This window comes from Bos javanicus, chromosome 4 (genome assembly GCF_032452875.1).
Source record: "Bos javanicus breed banteng chromosome 4, ARS-OSU_banteng_1.0, whole genome shotgun sequence".
In the NCBI taxonomy this organism is placed as follows: Eukaryota; Metazoa; Chordata; class Mammalia; order Artiodactyla; family Bovidae; genus Bos; species Bos javanicus.
The window spans coordinates 113,236,343-113,257,335 of NC_083871.1; the positions used below are offsets into that span (position 1 = coordinate 113,236,343).

The window sequence follows — 20,993 nt, forward strand, 5'->3', positions numbered from 1 at the left end:
AGACGTAATGAGAGGTTGAGAAAATGTTTTCTTTCACTAAACAGAGTCAGTGGCATAACTGCACACCTGCAACAACTATTTAAAACGTGTAATTAATTTAAAAATCTCATCCACAATAGAAACAACGAGCAGGAGAAAAGCGTTAAAGCCTTATTCAGGCACACGCAGAAAGCGACAATAAACGAGTCTTCCTGTGGATAAGGGGGCTCCATATTGCAATGACAGGAGTTCTCCAGACGTGAAATTACAAAGGAAATGCAATTCCAGTCAAAATTCCAAGAGGATTTCTGAGAACCTGACGTAAAGGTTCTGAAATCCATATAGAAGAACAAAGGTCCAGGAATAGCCAAGAAAAGTTTAGAAAAACAAGTAGGGAATGTGTAGTCTCCTAGATTTCAAGGCTTATTATGAAACTAACAACAGTGAGGATTGGTACAGAGACAGAGACAGAAGAAATGAGTGAAGACAGAGAAACGGTGCACGCGTGTACCGAAATCTGGTTCATGATGCGACGGACATTACACACGGAGAAAAGGAAGAACATCCACTGAACTCTGCTGGAAGGTCAGATGTCTTGTGGGGAAACTTTGAAAGAATTCTCCCTTGCAATCTACACAAATACGAATTCTAGTCGGATTAAAGGCTTTAATGTGAAAAGCAAAACTAGAGGGAGGCAGGAAAGGATATTTTAAGGCAGAAAAAGCACAGATCGTAAAGGCAAAGACTGGTGTTAACGACTCCGCCAAAAATTAAAACTTCTACCCAAGGACTACAAAGTTAAAAGACCTGCCACAGCCTGGGAGAAGATAATCTGTAATGTAAATAACAGATAAAGGGTTCATATCCCAAACTACATAGAGGTCCTGAATCAGTAAGATAATGAAAACAGCAGAAAAACAGAAAAAGATAATTCACTGGAGAAGAAACCAAATAACAATCTGAAGAAGGTGCTCAGCTCCACTCACAACTGGGGAAATGCAAATTAAAACAAGATACCATTTCATTTCCATCAGACTGGCAAACATCTAACTCTGAAAACTGGGCAAGGAATTAAGAAGACAGGCACCACCCGTAAGGGCTGGGGAGCACAGATGCCCAGGGTGGGTGATCTGTGGTCAAGGGCAAAGGCAGGTGCAGGCTGGCATGCCCTTCCTGGTCTGTTCCCTAGAGGAACACCAGCACCTGGACACGGAGAGGCGCCTTTGAATGTCCACTCGACTACCACTTGTGACGGCGAGAAATTAGAAACCACTTATGCACAACTCAACAGAGGGATGGATAATAAATTGAGATATAGTTGCTTTTGGAATACTGAGCATCCATTTTAAATGAATGCACTTGATTTATATGCATCAATAGAGATAAGTATGAAATACAGAGTACTCATAGACAGTATGATATTTATGTGATGTTTTCAAGACACACAGAACCATATTCTGTATTGTTTATGGCTACATATGTACATAATAGAAGTTTTAAAATGTGGATAGAGAGGACAGACATCGACTTTTGGACAACTGGTTACCCTGGGGAGGAATGAGACTGAGAGAGCTGAAAAGGAATTTAGATTACATCAGAAATATATTTTTTCACACATACATACAAATGATGAAACACGGCACACGTTCAACAAATATTAAACTCCTACTCTGTGCTATATATATATACACTCTGTGCAGTATTCTAGGAGCCCAGATTATATGAACAAAATCAATAGAGGTTCTTATCCTCTTGAGATTTATATCCTAACGAAGGTGGGGGTGGTTACCAGACAAGCAAATCTATAAATATGAAACATGTATCTTCTATAAATACGAAATACATTTTATTTCTACATACTTAATAATATCTTTGTCCACATAAAATCTGTGAATATAAAACAGTATCTGCAGAGCACGCCTGGCAGAAGGTAGGACCAGGAGCAAAGGCTCAGAGGCTGGCCCAGTGTAGTGCTCTGGGAGAACAGCAGGGAGGCTGGGACAGGGAGTGGAGCGCCAGGGGGACGAGCCCAACGGTGTGAGTCGGTGCAAAGCCAGCAGGGCTGTCTGCTGTAACGCGGGAGAGCAGACCCTAGAGGGTCAGGGAGACGGGCAGGAGGTGCCTGCCATGAGGCCACGCAGGAGACCAGGGACCTGAGAGTCTGCAGGCAGTGCTAGCAGGGTTTCCCTGATGGGACGGACGGGTGCGGATAAGGGTCAGAGACGACCATGGGTTTGGGGCTGCAGCGGAGGATGGAGGCTGCCTACTGCCTGGGAGGAGTGGGTTTTGATGGCGGACGAGGAGCTTGGCGAGGCACGTGTTTCAAACAGGACGTCCGTAACCTGTCCATGGGGACATGGACCCCACAGAGTTCAGGGGAGAGGTCCCAGTGAGAGCACCCGCCAGGATGACTGGGTGTGGGTGTGGGAGGGCACACTGAGGGCACCCCAACCACGAAAGGTCAGAAAAGGTTGGGGGGCTGGAAATAGCAAAGGACAGGCAGGAGGAAAACCAGGAGAAGCACCCCTGGTGCCCAGGGGAGGGGAGGGGAGGGGAGGGGAGCAGGCGGGACTCTTGGGGCAGAGCCTGAGGATGTGGGGTCGGGGGTGGGGGGTGGGCTTGCTGGGGACTGAGTTCCACAGAGCACTACCGTGGGAGGACTTCAGGGTTGCAGAAAAGTGGAGAGGAGGTCTGTCAAGGGGCTGCACCAAGCCCTGAGCTGGGGAGGGCGAGCCAGGGACCAGGCTGGGAGGGGATGGGGGGCCACCTGGCAGGGGTTCCCGCAGAGGAGCTCAAGGCCAAGAGAGGGGAATGTGAGTGCCCGGAGGGGGCAAGGGGGAGGGTCTCGCCAGAATCCACCGCATTTCCAGGCCCCTATTTCACTCTCTTAGCGTGCTGGAGAAGCCAGGGAGGCCTCCCCACAGATGTTGTCAGTGCAATAAAACAGACCTACGGGGAGCCTCCCACCCTGGCAAGCGGCTGGCTGCCCATGTGTCCTAACTGTCTTCCCCATCCAGGCAGCACTCTGCTCTTCGTCAAGGTCTTGCTTTTAGCACAGTCCCTGGCACCCGGGAGACTCTCAAAAAAAAACATGTTTGTTGACCTAGACGGGTGAATGCTTTCTGGGCACAGCCTGCCCCTGGGAAATGGCAAATCCAACTGTGGTGATAACGGCACACATGGAGACACATTTCATAAATCACAAATTAAACACAGAAGACTGTTTACTAAGACAGGTGTTCAGACAAGAAGGAAAGCCCCAGGCAGGTGGTGCAGACAGACAAGAGGTCTTGGGAGGAGGCTGGCTTGAGGCTGCAGGGGCTGCCCCCTGCTTACGGACAGACTGTCACAGACCCCCGGCCCAGCAAGGTCTTCCCTTCACCCGTTTGGCTTTTCTCGTGTGTCCACCTGTCCTTCTCTTAACTTTCAAAGGTGCTGACTGGCCCAGGAAAACCTGAGAATGTGGTGTCGGGTATCCAGATTCACCTGAAATAAATCGGTGGCTCTGGTCAGACTGAAACGTGACTAACGGGTCAATGTTCTGTGATTGCTAATGGGTTTCAGTGAAATCTGGTTCTCGGGTGGAGGCAAGGCTGACTCTTTGAAAAGCTATGAATGAACTAAATCCTGTCCTCATGACCTTCTACCTTCCTGTCTGCTTCCTGCTCCCTCTTCCCCTAATTCTGAGCCACAGACACCATCTCTTTCCTAAAAACTAGGTTTGCTACCTGTTTCCATGCTGGGAAGCTGAACGGCTAAAGGTCATAAGAAAACTCGTGTTTAAAGCATTGCTGTTTTTCCTTAGCTGTCCCTGGAAAGAAGGTCACGCCCGCCCTGGCCATGTCCTCCCCTGGGTCCATCCGACCCCCTGCTGTCTCTCCGGCCATCCCCACCCCTCACCTGGACTCGGGTCCACGGGAACATCTGGAACCTTGGGGCCAGCACGACGCCAGCTGCACGGCTCCTTCCCCTGTTCAATCTGAGAGAGGACCTCGGGCTTGGAGATGGCGTAGTCTGAAGAAGAACAGAAGGGTTAGCTTTGGCCACGTTCCACTTAAGAGGTGGGGATAGGCAGCCCGGGAAACCAAGATGGCCTAGAAACCACACCTCTCGATTGGTAAAGGGCAGTGATTCTCAAGCACAGGTGAGTCTGTCTCCCAGGGGGAAAATGGTCAGAGTCGGAGATGTTTTTGGTTGTCGAGACTGGGGACAGGGCAGAGGTGCCGCTGGCATCCGCTGGCAAGAGGCTGATGGCCGTCCTACAAGGCCCAGGATGGTCCCCAAAACAAAGCCTCATCTGGCCCAAGATGCAGTGCTGAGCATAAGACACGTTGACACAGGGTCTCTGGGTTAAGAAGCAGTTGTTGTTTAGTCGCTCAGCCGTGTCTAACTCTTTGCGACCCAGTGGACTGTAGCCCTCCAGGCTCCTCTCTGTCCATAAGATTCTCCCAGCAAGAATACTGGAGTGGGTTACCATTTCTTTCTCTAGGGGATCTTCCCAACACAGGGATCAACTGCATCTCCTACACTGGCAGGTGGGTTCTCTACCACGGAGCCACCAGGGAAGCCCCTAAGAAGCAGTGCATTCCTGCAAACCGGAATATAACCTCACCTGCTCCCACCTCATAAGCACGCCTTGTTGCCTTCAGACCTGCGATCACACAGACATCATCTGAAGAGGTAGTAAGTCCAGAAGAAACAGTCCAGGCCTTCTTGGGGGGTATTGCATGAGGGTAGCGGCAGCAGGCCCAGGGTCAGGGAAGCCGCCAGGTAAGAGGGCAGCACTGGCTGCGAGAAGCCTGGTCTGCCCATACTCTCCTCGGTCAAGGCCTCATGTCTCAGTAAGAGAAGGCGAGAGCAAAAGCACTCCTCAAATGTGGACTGATTGTACAAGATCTGAGAATTGGAGGAGCCTCCTCCGCTCCAGGACTCAGCAAGAGACAGAAACGGCTGTGCTCTGGGCCTGGTTAGGAGAGGGGTCGCTATGCCTCTCGGTTTGGCAATCCGTGAACTTCACTGGGCAGAAGACAGCCTTTGACTCAGTCACCCTGGGCTCAACTTCAGTAAGAGGAGGGAGATAACTGTCCATGGTCAAGGGTCCCAGTGATTTACGTGTCCTTGCGATAAAAAACCACCAGCAGCAAGAAAGAGGTTGAGATCTCCCCGTGCTGTCTGTGCTTAGTCGCTCAGTTGTGTCCGACTCTTCGCGACCCCATGGACTGCAGCCCGCCAGGCTCCTCTGCCCAAGGGGATTCTCTAGGCAGGAATACTGGAGTGGGTGGCCATGCCCTCCTCCAGGGGATCTTCCTAAACCCAGGGATCGAACCCAGGTCTCCCACATTGCAGGTGGATTCTTTACTGTCAAGGAAGCTCAGGAATACTGGAGTGGGTAGCCAAGCCCTTCTCCAGGGCATCTTCCTGACCCACGAATCGAACTGGGGTCTCCTGCGTTGCAGGCGGATTCTTTACCAGCTGAGCTACTAGGGAAGCCCTGAGACCTCCTTAAATCACATTTAACCAGGAAATGAATCGCATGCCTTACCCAGGGAGACCAGCGTCTCATAGTTGCCCCTCATCACGTGCTTGTACAGCTCCTTCTGCCACTCGTCCAGCTTGCCCCACTCCTGCTCAGAGAAATACACGGCCACGTCATCAAAGGGCACCTGGAACCACAGGGTCACGCAGGCTCACCCACACGCCAACGGGCAAGGGCCGTGGGCTGTCCCACCCCCGGTGCCCAGGGCTTACCTTGGGGGCCTCGCCCTTGCTGCCCGGGGGCAGCCGCAGGATCCAGAAGTTTCTGTTCCTCAGCAGGTTTTCCACGTTCTCCAGCCGCCTCTGCAGCAGCCCGTACTCCTGCAGCAGGGTCCCCAGCACGGCCCACTTGCCCTCCAGCTGGTTCCCGAACTCCACGGCTGTCTTCTCGCAGTCGGCCAGCTTCTTCTCGGCCATGCCCGTTCGGCCTTCTAGGGAAAGCAAGCGGGCAGCCTGCGATTCAATCTTCCTCTCCATGGCCTGAATCGTGGCTGCCATTGTCCAGGGAGAAATCTTTCAGAAACAAGAGAGGAGACCAGCATCAGTCATTCCATCTGCTGTGTTCCAGGAGCCCCCTCTCCCCAAGGCGTCAGGGAGCTGTGCTGGGAGGGGGGAGCAGTGCGCATGGCGGGATGGGGGTGGTGTTCAGGCCGGACCTCCGCCTGGGGGGTCAGCTCCTCTGGGTGGGTACCCTCCCTCCAGGCCTCTGCAGCCCACCTATGGAGACCCCAGTCACGGCAGTCAGCACCCTGTACAGTTAAGTTACCTCCCGCCTCTGCCTCTGAAGGCAATGCTGTATCTGCTCACAGCACACGGGGCCCATGGTAGGCGCTCGGTGCAATTGTGTTAGATAAATAGTGACTGCAAGCTGCTGGTATGTTTTAGTGGAGAAATAGTAAACTGCAGGTTTATTAGCGCCTAGCCAGCACCTCCCATCATAACCGCACAGGATCTGTCTACTGACGATGACCTAGCAAAAAAAAAAAAAACAGCTGGTTCACTGAAACAACACAAACACGAGCGTTGCTCAACTGCTCTTTTTAAAAAAGCATCTCGTGTCTCTTTAATAAACATGGAAATCCAGCGACCAATTCTTCTCCACCCTAGGACAATCTGATTTTGTCCCCTTCCCAATTACTACCCGCCTCAAACTAAAAATCACCATGACTGCAAATCTCCCCCCCTCCCCCGGCTCTGCCCCCAGCCAAGAGTTAAGACTCCAATCCAACATAAACACCCTGCCCGGGTGAGACTGACTGTCTCCTCTTACTGTTCCCACCACTCATAAGGGGAGAACCAGTTTCAGACATTTTTGGTGCTGCCCCAGGATCAGTGACACACCTTACAGACAGATGAGGAAGGTAAGACATTTGCCAACAGGTTAGACTTCATATGTGCTGCAACCATCATAAAGACACGGAGACTCCCCAGTGACCTGCCTGGCACATTTTGCTTTGGGTGGGCTAGACCTCTAGACACCCCCTACACACACACACACACACACACACACCTGAAGGTAGGCTAGACCTCTAGACACCCCCTACACACACACACACACACACACACACACACACACACACCTGAAGGTAGGACCCATGGGTCAGGGAGGAAGACCTGATATTTATACCTTCTGGCAGCGTCTGAGGATCAATGGTCCTCAGAATGACCTTACAACATTCTAAAAATCATTCCTAACCAAATGTTTGGTGACTATTTGCAAAGTTAAAAAGTGACTCATAGGAACCAGTGAGGATTCATTTAGAGAGTTGCTGAGAACCAAGACACGGGTGGACACCTCAGAAAATAGTGACAAGACAGTTTGAAAACAGGTTGGAAAAACTGTTCAGGACGGAGCATCTGGGATCGTGGGGTTGTCTGTAAGGCCGCTGGACCAATGACCTCTGACCTGAAGAAGGAAGACAGATCTCAAAGGATGGAGAAGCTGGACTGGCAGAGAAACAACTGGATGTGGGTGGGTCTCTTGCTCAAGAGGTAGGTGGTTCTGCCCTGAGGCTGTGGGGACTGCACCAGCCTGGCACCTTGGGCTGGCTCAGCCCTGCCTCTGAGTGCAAGGCGCCCCTGGGCGCCGGGCCACGTTTCTTCCGTTCCCCTCAGTCCTCCTCTGGTGACCAGTCCCTGACACAGGGCCCCGGACGCTAACAAGTGTCTTCACTTTATTGCCCAGCTCCGTATCCCCTAAAAGCCTACTTAACCTCCTCCAAGAGCATCCGACTGCCATTATCATCATCTTTGTGTTGCAAAAGGGCCTTTGCATAAACTCTGACCTTATAGACAAAGGCACCACCCAGTTTTCTGACATTTTAACGGGGGCCCAGGGAGCCTCCTGGAAGGCTTCCACACTATTTGGTGGGAGGAGGCCACTGCTCAAGGACCCCTCCTCACTGAAGGGTGAGCGGACGACATCGGGCTGGCCTCAAGGCTCCTGCCAGGGAAGCAGAAACTCTCCGCCTGGGAGCCGCCGATGGGAAGAGAACGGCCAAAGCCTTCAGTGGCTCCCCACGCGGGATGATGCAGTCCAGGTCCTCACACCCCTTCCAACTCTCCCTGCGGCCTCTTTTCCCCCTGCCTCCCTACCGAAACCTCCTTTTCCAGGCAAACGGACTCCTCCTCGAACACACCGGTCGGGGCCCGCCTCTCCGTGTCCAAGCCTCCTATCCTACCCGAAAAGCTCCACCGGGTCCGCGCACAGGCTGGTGAAACCCGAGCCTTCCCCTGCAAGCCCCACTCACATCTCAGCAGCCCAGGCCCAGAAGGTGTCCTCCCCTGCCTCTTTCGTGTTTTCCTTCGCCATCACCAAGTGTACCTGTCTGCTTGCCCCGAGGCGTCGAGTGTCCCAGCACACAGAGCGACCCTCTCTTCCCACGCACTTGCCAGCTGTGCGATCCTGGGCAAGTTAACTTCTCTAGGCCTCGGGTTTTTTCATGACAGTGAGGACCTACCCCCGCCCTAGGTTTGCTGCGAGGACAAAATCACGCCTAACGGCTGGTGCGGCGCCTGCCTCTACGAAACCGGGGGGAGCAGCTGTCTCCCCGCCCCGAACCGCACCCCCACCCCCCCGAGGAGCTGGGCGCGCAGAGGGGGACTCGGTGCCTGCGGAGTCGCGGCCGCTCCGGACACCTCCCAGGTGCCACCAGGCCGCTGGGGGGAGCTGGGGGGTAGCGAGCGGTGGGCAGAGAAAGGAGACGCGGGGTGGTGGTGGTGGGGGGCGCGCGCGGAGATGGGGGGTGGCCAGCGGATGGGGCGGGGGCAGGAAGCCCCGGAGGGCAGCAGGAACTCGGCGAGGGGCGGCCCGCGGTGCGGGGACGACCGGTTCCGCCCGGCTCAGGCTCGGCCCAGAACGGGGAGGGGGGGCGCCCAACCGGCGGGCGGGCGCCGTAGGCCCCGGCGGACCCCGCGTCCCGCTCGCCCGGAGCCCCAGGCCCGGCGGCCAGGCCCAGCCACCGGAGCCCTTCCCCAGGGCCTGCGGCGCCGTGTGCTGGGCCCCGGCCGCCCCGGGGGCCCCCGAGTCCGCGCGTCCGTGCGCGCGGGCCGCCCTTACCGGAGCCGCGGCCGCCTCAGCCATGGCCCTGCGCTGTCCGGCCCGGCCCGGAGGAAGTCGTCGCCGCCGCCGCCGCCGCGCGCGGCCCCACGCAGGCCGGCCCCGGGCCTCTCCGCAGGCGGCGCTCGCCCGGCCCCGCCGTCCCCACCCGCGTCGCCGCGCTCCTCGCTGGCCGGCCCGCGCCGCTCCGCCCGCAGACGCGCCGCCGCCGTCAGCGCCCGGCCGGTCCACACTGCATCCTGGGAGCCGGCGCAGGCCCGTGAGGCTTCCTGGAGGCAGCGCGGCCGCACAGCCCCACCTGCAGCCCGGAGAGGCGAACGGCAGGCGCGGCGTCCGCCCCGCCCCGCCCCGCCCCGCCCCGCCCCACCCCACGGCCCGCCTGCCTGCCGAGCCCCCAGACGCTGCCCGGCCCGCCGGCCCAGCGAGTCCCCAACTCCCCCAACCCCTGCCCCGCCGACTTGCCCACACTCGCCCTCACCCCAACCCCCGGCCCCCGCCAACCCATCGACTCACCGGCCGCCCGATCCACCGGCCCGCTGATTCTCCGGCTCCCTCGATCTACCGGCCAACTGGCCCGCCACCCCGCCGACACCCCGATCCCCAGATTCCCCGACGCCGGGACCCACCGGCCGCGGCCGGGCGCGCGCGCAGAGTCGTGGCCTGGACGCAGCGTCCGACCTGCCCGCGGGGCCGCGAGCGTCTCGGGCTTCCGTCCCCCTGCGCCCCGAGGGGCTCAGTGACCGAAAAGAATCTCCCCGCTGCAGGGAACAGCCGGGCCGCCCCCCGCCCCGCCTGGTGACCGCGGCGACGGCAGCCGCCCCCCCTCCCCCCCACCCCCCCACCCCATGCCAGCCCCGGGAGGCCAGCGCCGTCTCCCCAGGGGCAGGAGGCCACGTCGCCTCTGCGGCTTTGGGTCCTGGCCCCCGTGCTCGGGGCTTCTGCGTGTTCACTTCCTTGGCCAGCCGTCCCTCCTATTCACCTTCGAGTTGAAATGAAAAACGTCCTTCCAGCAATAGGAATATAGTTCACTATATCCCGGTAGGCAGCACTTGCAACTTTCTCTAACGTGTGGGTGACCTATAAAAATGTTTTTTTAATGCAGTGAACAAGGGAACACAACACCAATACCTGAAATTATTTCGCTCAAAAAGTTGGTAAGGGAAGATGTTCATGACACTTTAAGAGAAGTCTGTCAAGGATGGTTATATGATTTTACATATTATGTATATAATATATATTAGGTGTATCATGATTACGTAGATAATCATTGGAAGGTTTGGAAGCATATGGTCTAAGTAGTTCTCTAACAATCAGACCACAAGCCATTTTTATGCATTTTCTAACTTAGATGCTTTACGTTTTGTAGTAACGACAGTAATGTTTTAAAAACATTTTGTAATAACAAGAATAGTATTTTTTTAAACGAGGAGAGAAAAATAAGTCTCAAAACTCTAAAGGCGAACCGGAGCGGGCGGACAGAAAGCGCCTTTGACTGACGCCCCCGTGTGGCCGTGTAGATGCATTGCCGCCCAGCATTTCCTCTTAACCGGACTCTGGGCTGAGAGGGACCTGCGCACCACGTGCTCGGTACTCCGCAGGGCTGCGGCTCTGGCCGTCCCGGGCCTTAAGGTGCCCTTTGTTTTCTCACCATCACCTGGAGCTGAACATACCGCAAGGGGGTCATCCCGCATGCGTACTTTGTGTATGAAAGTGGAATCTCCCCAGGAGGAGCGGGGGTGGGGAGGCGACACTTTACTCACAGTGTTGCCATTGCGGGAGGTCTTTTCCGGTGCCTGACTTTCTTTTTCTCACTGATGCTAGCCCAGCTGGTTTCTGATGTGCGCCCCACCCTCCGACCCTGCCTCTCAAATGTGGGAGTGTGATGGGGGATAAGGGTTTCCCAATTGGAGCCCCTGCATCCTTTGGCCTTTTGGAGGAAATTCGTGAGCTGGCAAAGTCGACCAACTCACTGCAGGAGAATGTTCTGGAATCTGCCCCGGGGCCCTTTACCTTTTTTAATTTTTTTCTTTTTCTTTTCCTTTTAGCTTTTCTTCCATATCATCTTTCCTTCCCAAATAACCCATCCCCTGTACCAAGGGTGCACACCTGAAGCTTGTATAATTGGGGAATATGAAGAAAAAAATCTTCACCAAATTTCAAGTTTTAAAAAGTCTGTACTCAAGTGACACAAGGGATGCTGTCTGAAGCTTCCTTAGCTTCACAGAAGTCCTTGATTTAAAAAAAAAAAAAAAGGCCATCAGAACCTAGCCAAGTCTTGTCTAGGTTGGGACTTGTGCAATGGGGTTACTGTGGGGAGAACTCGGGTTCTAGGACGTGAAAGTTCTATTATTTACTGGTTCTATTATTTACTTGGGCCCATCTGCCAGCCTCTCCCTGGCTCTCCTTGCTCACATGTAGACCCAGATTACATCAGGTTATTCTGCAAACCTTCCTGGGTCTGGGCTTTCTTTTGCACTCATCTGCTTTGACACTGGACCCAGCTGAACACTACTGGGTCTGCTCCTCTCACTGTGGCCTGTCTGATGGTGACTCATGTACTAGCTTGGGCTTCCCAGGTGGCATTATGGGTAAAGAGCCGCCTACCAATGCAGGAGACATAAGAGACTCGGGTTTGGTCCCTGGGTTGGGAAGATCCTGGAGGAGGGCAGGGCAATCCACTCCAGTATTCCTGCCTGGAGAATCCCATGGATAGTGGAACCTGGCAGACTACAGTCCACAGGGTTGCAAAGAGTTGGACATGACGGAAGCGACTTAACACACACATACTAGCTTGCTTATGTTCTCATGACACCATGTGTCAATCAGCTCCCAGATTACCTTGGAGAAGGGGCTTCTTCATTCTCAAGGAAACAGAGTGGTGATGTGTCCCCTCGGGGTCCCAGTGCTTCTAAGATGGGACCCATCACCTGCCTTGTGGGGGAGGAGAACAGCACGGGGCAGATGCAGCCTGGCCTCCAGTGACCATCTGTGTGAATTCTTCCCAGGAGAGAGGATCTGATCAGGTTGGTTCTTTCATCTAATAGGCGCTGCCCCTTTTAAGCTGAGTCAAAAGCCAAGGCCCCCAAAGCTGGTTGGAGGCCAGAAGAGCACTGCTAGGCTAACATTTTGTACTTGGCAAAATAGCCAGCAGCTTTATGTAGCGAGATCTACCACGGATTCAGTTCAGTTCAGTTGCTCAGTCGTGTCCGACTCTTTGTGACCCCATGAAACGCAGCACGCCAGGCCTCCCTGTCCATCACCAACTCTCGGAGTTCACTCAGACTCACGTCCATCGAGTCAGTGATGCCATCCAGCCATCTCATCTTCTGGCGTCCCCTTCTCCTCCTGCCCCCAATCCCTCCCAGCATCAGAGTCTTCTCCAGTGAGTCAACTCTTCGCATGAGGTGGTCAAAGTACTGGAGTTTCAGCTTTAGCATCATTCCTTCCAGAGAAATCCCAGGGCTGATCTCCTTCAGAATGGACTGGTTGGATCTCCTTGCAGTCCAAGGGACTCTCAAGAGTCTTGTCCAACACCACAGTTCAAAAGCATCAATTCTTCGGCGCTCAGCCTTCTTCACAGTCCAACTCTCACATCCATAAATGACCACAGGAAAAACCATAGCCTTGACTAGACGGACCTTTGTTGGCAAAGTAATGTCTCTGCTTTTGAATATGCTATCTAGGTGGGTCATAACTTTCCTTCCAAGGAGTAAGCGTCTTTTAATTTCATGGCTGCAGTCACCATCTGCAGTGATTTTCAAGCCCCCAAAAATAAAGTCTGACACTGTTTCCACTGTTTCCACTGTTTCCCCATCTATTTCCCATGAAGTGATGGGACCAGATGCCATGATCTTCGTTTTCTGAATGTTGAGCTTTAAGCCAACTTTTTCACTCTCCACTTTCACTTTCATCAAGAGGCTTTTGAGTTCCTCTTCACTTTCTGCCATAAGGGTGGTGTCATCTGCATATCTGAGGTTATTGATATTTCTCCTGGCAATCTTGATTCCAGCTTGTGTTTCTTCCAGCCCAGCGTTTCTCATGATGTACTCTGCATAGAAGTTAACTAAGCAGGGTGACAATATACAGCCTTGACTACTCCTTTTCCTATTTGGAACCAGTCTGTTGTTCCATGTCCAGTTCTAACTGTTTCTTCCTGACCTGCATACAGTGGAAGTGAGAAATAGATTTAAGGGCCTAGATCTGATAGATAGAGTGCCTGATGAACTACAGAATGAGGTTCGTGACATTGTACAGGAGACAGAGATCAAGACCATCCCTGTGGAAAAAAAATGCAAAAAAGCAAAATGGCTGTCTGGGGAGGCCTTACAAATAGCTGTGAAAGGAAGAGAAATGAAAAGCAAAGGAGCAAAGGAAAGATATAAGCATCTGAATGCAGAGTTCCAAAGAACAGCAAGAAGAGATAAGAAAGCCTTCCTCAGCTTTCAGTGCAAAGAAATAGAGGAAAACAACAGAATGGGAAAGACTAGAGATCTCTTCAAGAAAATTAGAGATACCAAGGGAACATTTCATGCAAAAATGGGCTCGATAAAGGACAGAAATGGTATGGACCTAACAGAAGCAGAAGATATTAAGAAGAGGTGGCAAGAATACACAGAACTATACAAAAAAGATCTTCATGACCCAGATAATCACGATGGTGTGATCACTGACCTAGAGCCAGACATCCTGGAATGTGAAGTCAAGTGGGCCTTAGAAAGCATCACTACGAACAAAGCTAGTGGAGGTGATGGAATTCCAGTTGAGCTATTTCAAATCCTAAAAGATGATGCTGTGAAAGTGCTGCACTCAATATGCCAGCAAATTTGGAAAACTCAGCAGTGGCCACAGGACTGGAAAAGGTCAGTTTTCATTCCAATCCCAAAGAAAGGCAATGCCAAAGAGTGCTCAAACTACCGCACAATTGCACTCATCTCACACGCTAGTAAAGTCATGCTCAAAATTCTCCAAGCCAGGCTTCAGCAATATGTGAACCGTGAACTTCCTGATGTTCAAGCTGGTTTTAGAAAAGGCAGAGGAACCAGAGGTCAAATTGCCAACATCCACTGGATCATAGAAAAAGCAAGAGAGTTCCAGAAAAACATCTATTTCTGCTTTATTGACTATGCCAAAGCCTTTGACGGTGTGGATCACAATGAACTGTGGAAAATTCTGAAAGAGATGGGAATACCAGACCACCTGATCTACCATGGATTACCTTCCTCCAAAGGAAATTGTGGGCATGAACAGCCTATAGAGTTTGTGAGCCTCGTCCAATGTCAGTCCTCGTCTCCTACTCTGGCCCTTTGCACTGGGTACATCTCTGGGCAAGGACAGTGACTTGCTCCTCTTTGTATTCCTCAAGACTGGTAGACAGCCTTGCACACAACTGGTAAGAAAGTGTATGTGTGTGTGGATGTATGCATGCATGTGCACACACATATAGTAAATATATATATATATATATATATATTTTTTCTTTTTCTTCAGAGTCAACCTTGTAAAGTAGATAATGTTTGAACTGGATCTTGAAGGATGTTAATCATCAGAGAGCATTCCAGACCAGAGGATGGTAGCAGAGATGTGAGCTGGGCAACAGCATAGGAAAAAGGGGGGCCAGAGGGTACAAAGCGCATTTTGGAGAAGGAACGTGATCAGTTAGGACTTTGAGTCACAAAGGAAAATAGACTGAGTCATATTATAGCAAGCTTTACAGACTTTATTCTGGGGGTGGGGGGTGCTGGGTCGGATAACTGCAGTCAAGCAGGGAATAAGCTGGTCATGGTGCTGACATGGAGATGTCCCTGAAGATGACGGGCAGGAGGGGTCGAGAGGGATGTAACATTGGTCAGGTGGCTGCTACTGCAAGAGTCCAAGCGTGAAGTGAGGTGAGTTCTGACCAAGCATAGCAGGAGTGGGATACAAAGGACTGAACAGACTGGAGACCAGCACTTCACAAATGTTTGACACCATGGTGCTCAAGGCTGGACACAAGACTGTGTGTGTCCTATGGGTCTGGGCACTGCCTGAAAAGCCCTCAGCAAACCGGAAGTTGTATGGAGTGGCCATGCTTTAATGATCCAACCTAGACAGCATGTTAAAAAGCAGAGACATTACTTTGCCAACAAAGGTTAAGGCTATGGTTTTTCCAGTAGTCATGTATGGATGTGAGAGTTGGACTATAAAGAAAGTCAAGTGCTCAAGAATTGATGCTTTTGAGCTGTGGTGTTGGAGAAGACTCTTGAGAGTGCCATGAACTGCAAGGAGATCCAATCAGTCCATCCTAAAGGAAATCAGTCCTGAATATTCATTGGAAGGACTGATGCTGAAGTTGAAACTCCAATCGTTTGGCCACCTGATGCAAAGGACTGACTCAGTGGAAAATAACCTGATGCTGGGAAAGGATGACAGAGGATGAGATGGTTGGATGGCATCACCGACTCGAGGGACATGACTTTGAGTAGGTTCTGGGAGTTGGTGATGGACAGGGAGGCCTGGCGTGCTGCGGTCCATGGGGTCGCAAAGAGTTGGACACGACTGAGAGACTGAACTGAACTGATAAATTTTGTAGTCGCTCTGTAACACTCCTATGATTGTTTGAATTTTTAAACATTGTTTGCCATATGAACCACTGAAGAAGGTTGGTGATTCAATGCTTCCTGTAGCCTCCCTCGCTCCTCCCCACCTTCAGTCTGGGCCTCCCTCCTTGCCTTAGTCTGAGCAGCACAGCTCCAGGGAGGCTCAGTTTCCCCTGTGATGGCATCACCCTCAGCCAACCTGGAGGGAGTCCCTGGTGTGGCTTTAGAGAGCCGGGGGCAAGGTGGGCATGCGGCTGATGTTTGGGGATGCTTCAGTGCCCTGGCATCCATGACTGCCCCTCATGCTTTCTAGAACCTTCCATGGCCTCAGTTATTTCTATACGCAGGTGTCAGCTTGCCTACACTGAGGATGTCAGTACCTGACAACAGCTTAGACACTGACTCATCCCAGGGTTCCTGCATCTTCCCTGGGATCAGAGCTATGAGCCTCAAGAATGAAGGATCGAACCCCAGGGGATTCCAGGCTCCCTCAGCAGAGGCAAAGCCTCTAGGCCTGGATCACCCCCTGAGCAGAGGTGAGGTCACCTTGAGCCAGTAAAGGTGAGAAGAACAGCAAAAGGATTTCAGGGGGTCTTGTGTGTGTGCTCAGTCGTGTCCAACTCTTTTGAGACGCCATGGACTGCAGCCCACCAGGCTCCTCTGTGCATGGGATTCTCCAGGCAAGAATCTTGGAGCGGATTGCCGTGCCCTCCTCCAGGAGATCCTTCCAACCCAGGGATCGAACCCTCATCTCCTGCGTCTCGCACATGGATTCTTTACCACTGAGCTGTCAAGGACAACCCTTAGGTGGGTTTTACTTTAAGCAAACCCCAGATGTGGAGAAATCCAGACATATTTTCATACAAGCATCAGAGTTTGTTTTCAGGTTTATTTTAAAGAATGGCTAAGGTTATTGAATTTCCCCATAACTAAATTCCCCACAGCTTTTGGGAATAGTGTTTCAGTTAAAAAACAAAAAAACAAACATTTCTCACCATGTACATTAAGGAGCACTTACTGTGCAGATCATGGCCTACCCCAGCAATGACATTATTAGTTATAAGAGAAACAAGCTTATTCCTCAGATTATGACTCATATTTACAAGCGACGTTGAAGTTTTATAAGGCTGACCTTTGAGTCAGCCATTTTTGATGACCTTGTAATGAGAATAATGCCGCCTCTGGCTTTCAAGGTGAAGCCTGTCACATCAAAGGCTAGTCAGATGAAATTAGGAGTGTTTTATAGGGACACCGAGTCCTTTCTAGCTTGGCAAGGGGCAAACCTTAGTAGCACTTAGTCAACAAGCCCATACTGAATACCTGAAGGTCGTCAGCCTGGAGAGTATATAGTCAAGATGACCACATTTTGTAAACAAAACTCCCAGGTTTTCAGTATAATAAAGAATTTTTATGTCACTTTCTGGTGCTAAGAGATCGTCTGGGTAATGTAATTTGGACCCTCAAAGTAGAAAAACCTGGGACAATTCATGGATTCATTTGCATAAAGGAGAACATCTGAAATGATGATTGTTCCAGAAAATAAGCACGCAAGGAGGTTTGCTCCACTGACACTGCTCCGGCTGAAGCTTCACGATGGACGTGGAGACATTTCGTCTCGCGCAGGAGGTGTGCTAGGTCCTTCCTGCGAGCGCAGGGCGGTTTCTTAGAGCATACAGGGTCAGTAGGGATTTGCTAAGCAGACAAAGGGTGGGGGGCAAGGAACATTCCAGACAGGAACAGAAAGTCTGAAGCATGGGGAATGGTAGATTATGACACTCTTCTCAAGAACTCACAGAAATTAGAAAATACTTTGAAACGAATGCTGATAAACACAGAACAGATGTAAAATTTGTGTGTTACACCTCAAGTCATCCTTAGATGGACTTAAAATTTTTAATTTCTTTTTGGTCGCACTGGGTCTTCATTGCTGGGCCCAGGCTTTCTCTAGTTGCGGCAAGTGGGGTCTACGCTTCAGGGTAGTGCAGGGGCTTCCTGTTGCAGTGGCTTCTCTTGTTGCAGAGCACGGGTTTTACGTGCGCAAGCTCAGTAGACATGGAGCACTGGCTTAGTTGCTCCGAGGCGTGTGGGATCTTCCCGGACCAGGGATTGAACCTGTGTCCCCTGCATTGGCCGGTGGCTTCTTAACTACCGGACCCCCAAGGAAGTCCCCTCATTATTTAAAGTTCAGTATCTTAGCAAAATGACCACACAAGTGATATTATGTCTTTTGTGCCTCACATCAAAAGGAAATGATGAAAAAAAATTTTTTTAATTAAAAAAAAGGGAAATGATGTTACTTTGTTACATTATTGATGAAGTTGAATTTGGATAATGAATTGAAGTAGTGTTTAGCAGATTTTTCTGTATCCTGTTCCCTGATATTCTTCATCTAACAAATTAAGCATCTGTTAATGATTCTTATCTAAGTTTTTACAATGATGGTCATAAATTGATGATTTTGTATTTCGATCCTGCTTTTTACCTTTATTAATTGACTTGTTGGTAAAGGTTTTTGTAAAGCTTTCCTTTCTCTACCTAAAAAAATTTTAAAACCTCAGTAACGTGGATTTATGGATTCTTTAATGAGTTAAAACGTTTGTGTGTGTGTGCTAAGTCACTACAGCTGTGTCCGACTCTTTGCAACCCTGTGGACCGTTGCCTGCCAGGCTCTTCTGTCCATGGGATTCTCCAGGCAGGAATACTGGAGTGGGTCGCCATGCCCTTCTCAGGGGATCTTCCCGACCCAGGGTTCAAACCCACATCTCTTATGTCTCCTGCACTGGCAGACAGGTTCTTTACCACTAGCAATGGCTGGAAAGCCCCAGTGAGCTATAACACATTCCTCTGTTTGTTTTGATGCTCAACTTGTCCCAAATTTAGCTGGTGGTGAGCCTCTTCAAGCTGGCCCTGTGCTCTGTTGACGTGTCCCCATTGGTTTCGGGGCACTCTCCTACTTCCTAGCATGAAACGTTCCATAGTTCACCTTTTAGGTTTTTTGCCCGGCCCTGGAATCAGCCAGATCTCCAAGTTTCTGGCTCTTTTTAATGGTATTTAATAACTACAATACGGGCATCAGGCACACTCACTGCAACTGAGATGTTTCTAGTGCTCTTCAGAGAGCAGAGTTAGGAAGTGTCTGTGTGTACTTGCGTGTGAGTGTGTGCATGCACCGTGCACACGTGTGTTCACATAGCTACTTACAATTCCAGTCCAGCTCCACCGTTCTTCCTTGCCTGTCTCCGTTCCATATTTGTATCTCCTGTCTCAGGATTAGAACCCTGGTTCCCCCAAATATCAAAACTTTATTCATTTGCTCAAAAACATAGGTTTTGTAAGTTATACCAAACAATTTTCAGTTCAGTCGCTCAGTCGTGTCCGACTCTTTGTGACCCCGTGGACTGAAGCACGCCAGGCTTCCCTGTCCATCACCAACTTCCAAAACTTGCTCAAACTGTGTCCATCAAGACAGTGATGCCATCCAGCCATCTCATCCTCTGTCGTCCCCTTCTCCTCCTGCCTTCAATCTTTCGCAGCATCAGCGTCTTTTCCAATGAGTCAGTTCTTCACATCAGGTGGCCAAAGTATTGGAGTTTCAGCTTCAGCATCCTTCCAATGATTAGTCAGGACTGATTTCCTTCAGAATGGACTGGTTGGATCTCCTTGCAGTCCAAGGGACTCTCAAGAGTCTTCTCCAACACTACAGTCAAAAGCATCCATTCTTCAGCGCTCAGCTTTCTTTATAGTCCAACTCTCACATCAAGTAAAGTGAAACAACTTTACTTCTAAGTAAAATTCAGTATCTCTTTTTCCCCTTAGTATATATACCACTGAATGTACTTTCTTCTTTGTGGTCAAATTATCAGTGTGACATACCATTGGGTTTCTGGGTTTTGTTTATATTTTCAGGTTCGTCTTTCCATACTTAAGTTTTTTTTTTTTTTTTTGGAAATGTAATAAAACATTAAAATGATTCAAATTTGAAGCTATATAAAAGTGTACACTCAGGAAGGACCAATTCTCTACTCTAGCCCTTACATCTCATTTCCATTCTCCCTGAGTCATGTTTTATTTCTTGATCTGGATGTGAGATTACATGGTGTATTTTTTATTATTATTCATAAAGTGGAACACCTATGATTTATGCATCTTCTGTACATTTTATACATGAACGAAAAAGTGAAATGTGAGATGTGCCAGTGAGATGTGCCAGTCAGTATTCATCTGAGAAGCAAAATCACCCTAAGTATTACTGAACAAGGGAATTATAGAGCCTTACACAATTTATCCTGAAGTAAAAGTCCAGAAGGGGGAGTTGGAGGATCAAAAAATAGTCAAGATCTTGCCGAAAGTCAAGACATAGCTGCGATGAGAGGAAAGAAGAGGGGAAAGGCTGAGATGGGCAACAGAGCCCCCCAGTCCACCCCTCAGGACTGGGGTGAAGGTGGGGAAGATGAAAATCGAGCTGGGGGCAAGTTGGTAGATGCTGAGGAAAGGGAGGAAGGCAAAGGAGGGCCAGCGCTTAGCAGTGATTTTTCCAGCTGGTGCCTTCACGGTAGTACCAAGAAAAATGAGACTGCAAAATTGTGAGTAGCGGTTTCTGGGGCTAAAATTGGGAGGGAGGTCTATGGGGAAGAGGAGGGCCAAAAGGTGCGAATTTCCTGTCAGGCAAAGTTTCCATATCTTCAGAACTTTCTGAGAATTGGTAGAAATTTCAGTGCACAGGGGGTGTGGGCATTTCAACACAGGTGAGAAAGTATTTATTAGCTACCACTTATAAGCAAGGGGGTATAGCTCAGGGGTAGAGCATTTGACTGCAGATCAAGAGGTCCCTGGTTCAAATCCAGGTGCCCCCTCAAGTAAGTCTTATTTTAGTACCCACACCAAATTACACCTTCAGGTGGGCTTTTCTCGGTGGGCAGATTGAGGGGTGCAACAGTTGGTAAAGGAGATGGTGGCAAAGGAGTTGGTAAAGTAGAAAGGAAGCTGTTGAGCTCATCTCCTGGGCTGGGGCAATGGAAAGTCCCAGAACCAGCAAAATGATTCTATCCTAGACCATGGGGACTCCAGGCTCATCTGAGCACTAGAACTACCCGGAAACATATAAACATATACATCCCCCTCTAGGCCTGTCTCTAGAGATTCAGGTTTTGTTTGGCTGTTTTCAACAGTAAAACATCTCCTGATGTTCCTTTCTGAAACTTCCTTTCATCCACTCACATCACAGAAACATCAGAGATGATTTCTTTTTCTGGGGCCACATTTAGCAGCTCCTGTACTGGATCATCCTGAAAGCCCTTCTCGGAGAACGGCAGTCGCTTTAGAGGACTTGGCATGAATTGAAGGCT

The 20,993-nt window shown here is 50.7% G+C and overlaps 2 protein-coding genes and 1 non-coding gene across 10 annotated transcripts in view; 2 read left to right on the forward strand and 1 right to left on the reverse strand.

The window, feature by feature from the left end:
• The window catches only part of ZNF746 (zinc finger protein 746), a 78,714-nt gene that overhangs the window by 13,086 nt on the left and 44,635 nt on the right, over nucleotides 1–20,993 (reverse strand). For 2 of the 8 annotated variants that reach the window (XM_061415059.1, XM_061415058.1), the window contains exons 1-4: nucleotides 9,074–9,526; nucleotides 5,728–6,027; nucleotides 5,522–5,642; nucleotides 3,880–3,993 (exon numbers count right to left, since the gene is read on the reverse strand). In XM_061415059.1, the coding sequence (XP_061271043.1) occupies nucleotides 3,880–3,993; nucleotides 5,522–5,642; nucleotides 5,728–6,027; nucleotides 9,074–9,097 (559 nt within the window). In that variant the 5' untranslated portion in view covers nucleotides 9,098–9,526. Of the gene's footprint in view, nucleotides 1–3,879; nucleotides 3,994–5,521; nucleotides 5,643–5,727; nucleotides 6,028–9,073; nucleotides 9,533–9,586; nucleotides 9,859–20,993 lie in introns of those variants that run through there. The other 6 variants (XM_061415061.1, XM_061415063.1, XM_061415062.1 and 3 more) reach the window with 5 other exon arrangements.
• Nucleotides 9,096–9,872, forward strand: LOC133246942 (basic proline-rich protein-like). The gene has a single exon (XM_061415485.1). It carries the CDS (start codon nucleotides 9,096–9,098, stop codon nucleotides 9,870–9,872), a length of 777 nt encoding a protein of 258 aa, XP_061271469.1.
• On the forward strand, nucleotides 20,430–20,501 carry TRNAC-GCA (transfer RNA cysteine (anticodon GCA)). The gene has a single exon. It is a non-coding gene; the product is annotated as a tRNA-Cys (tRNA).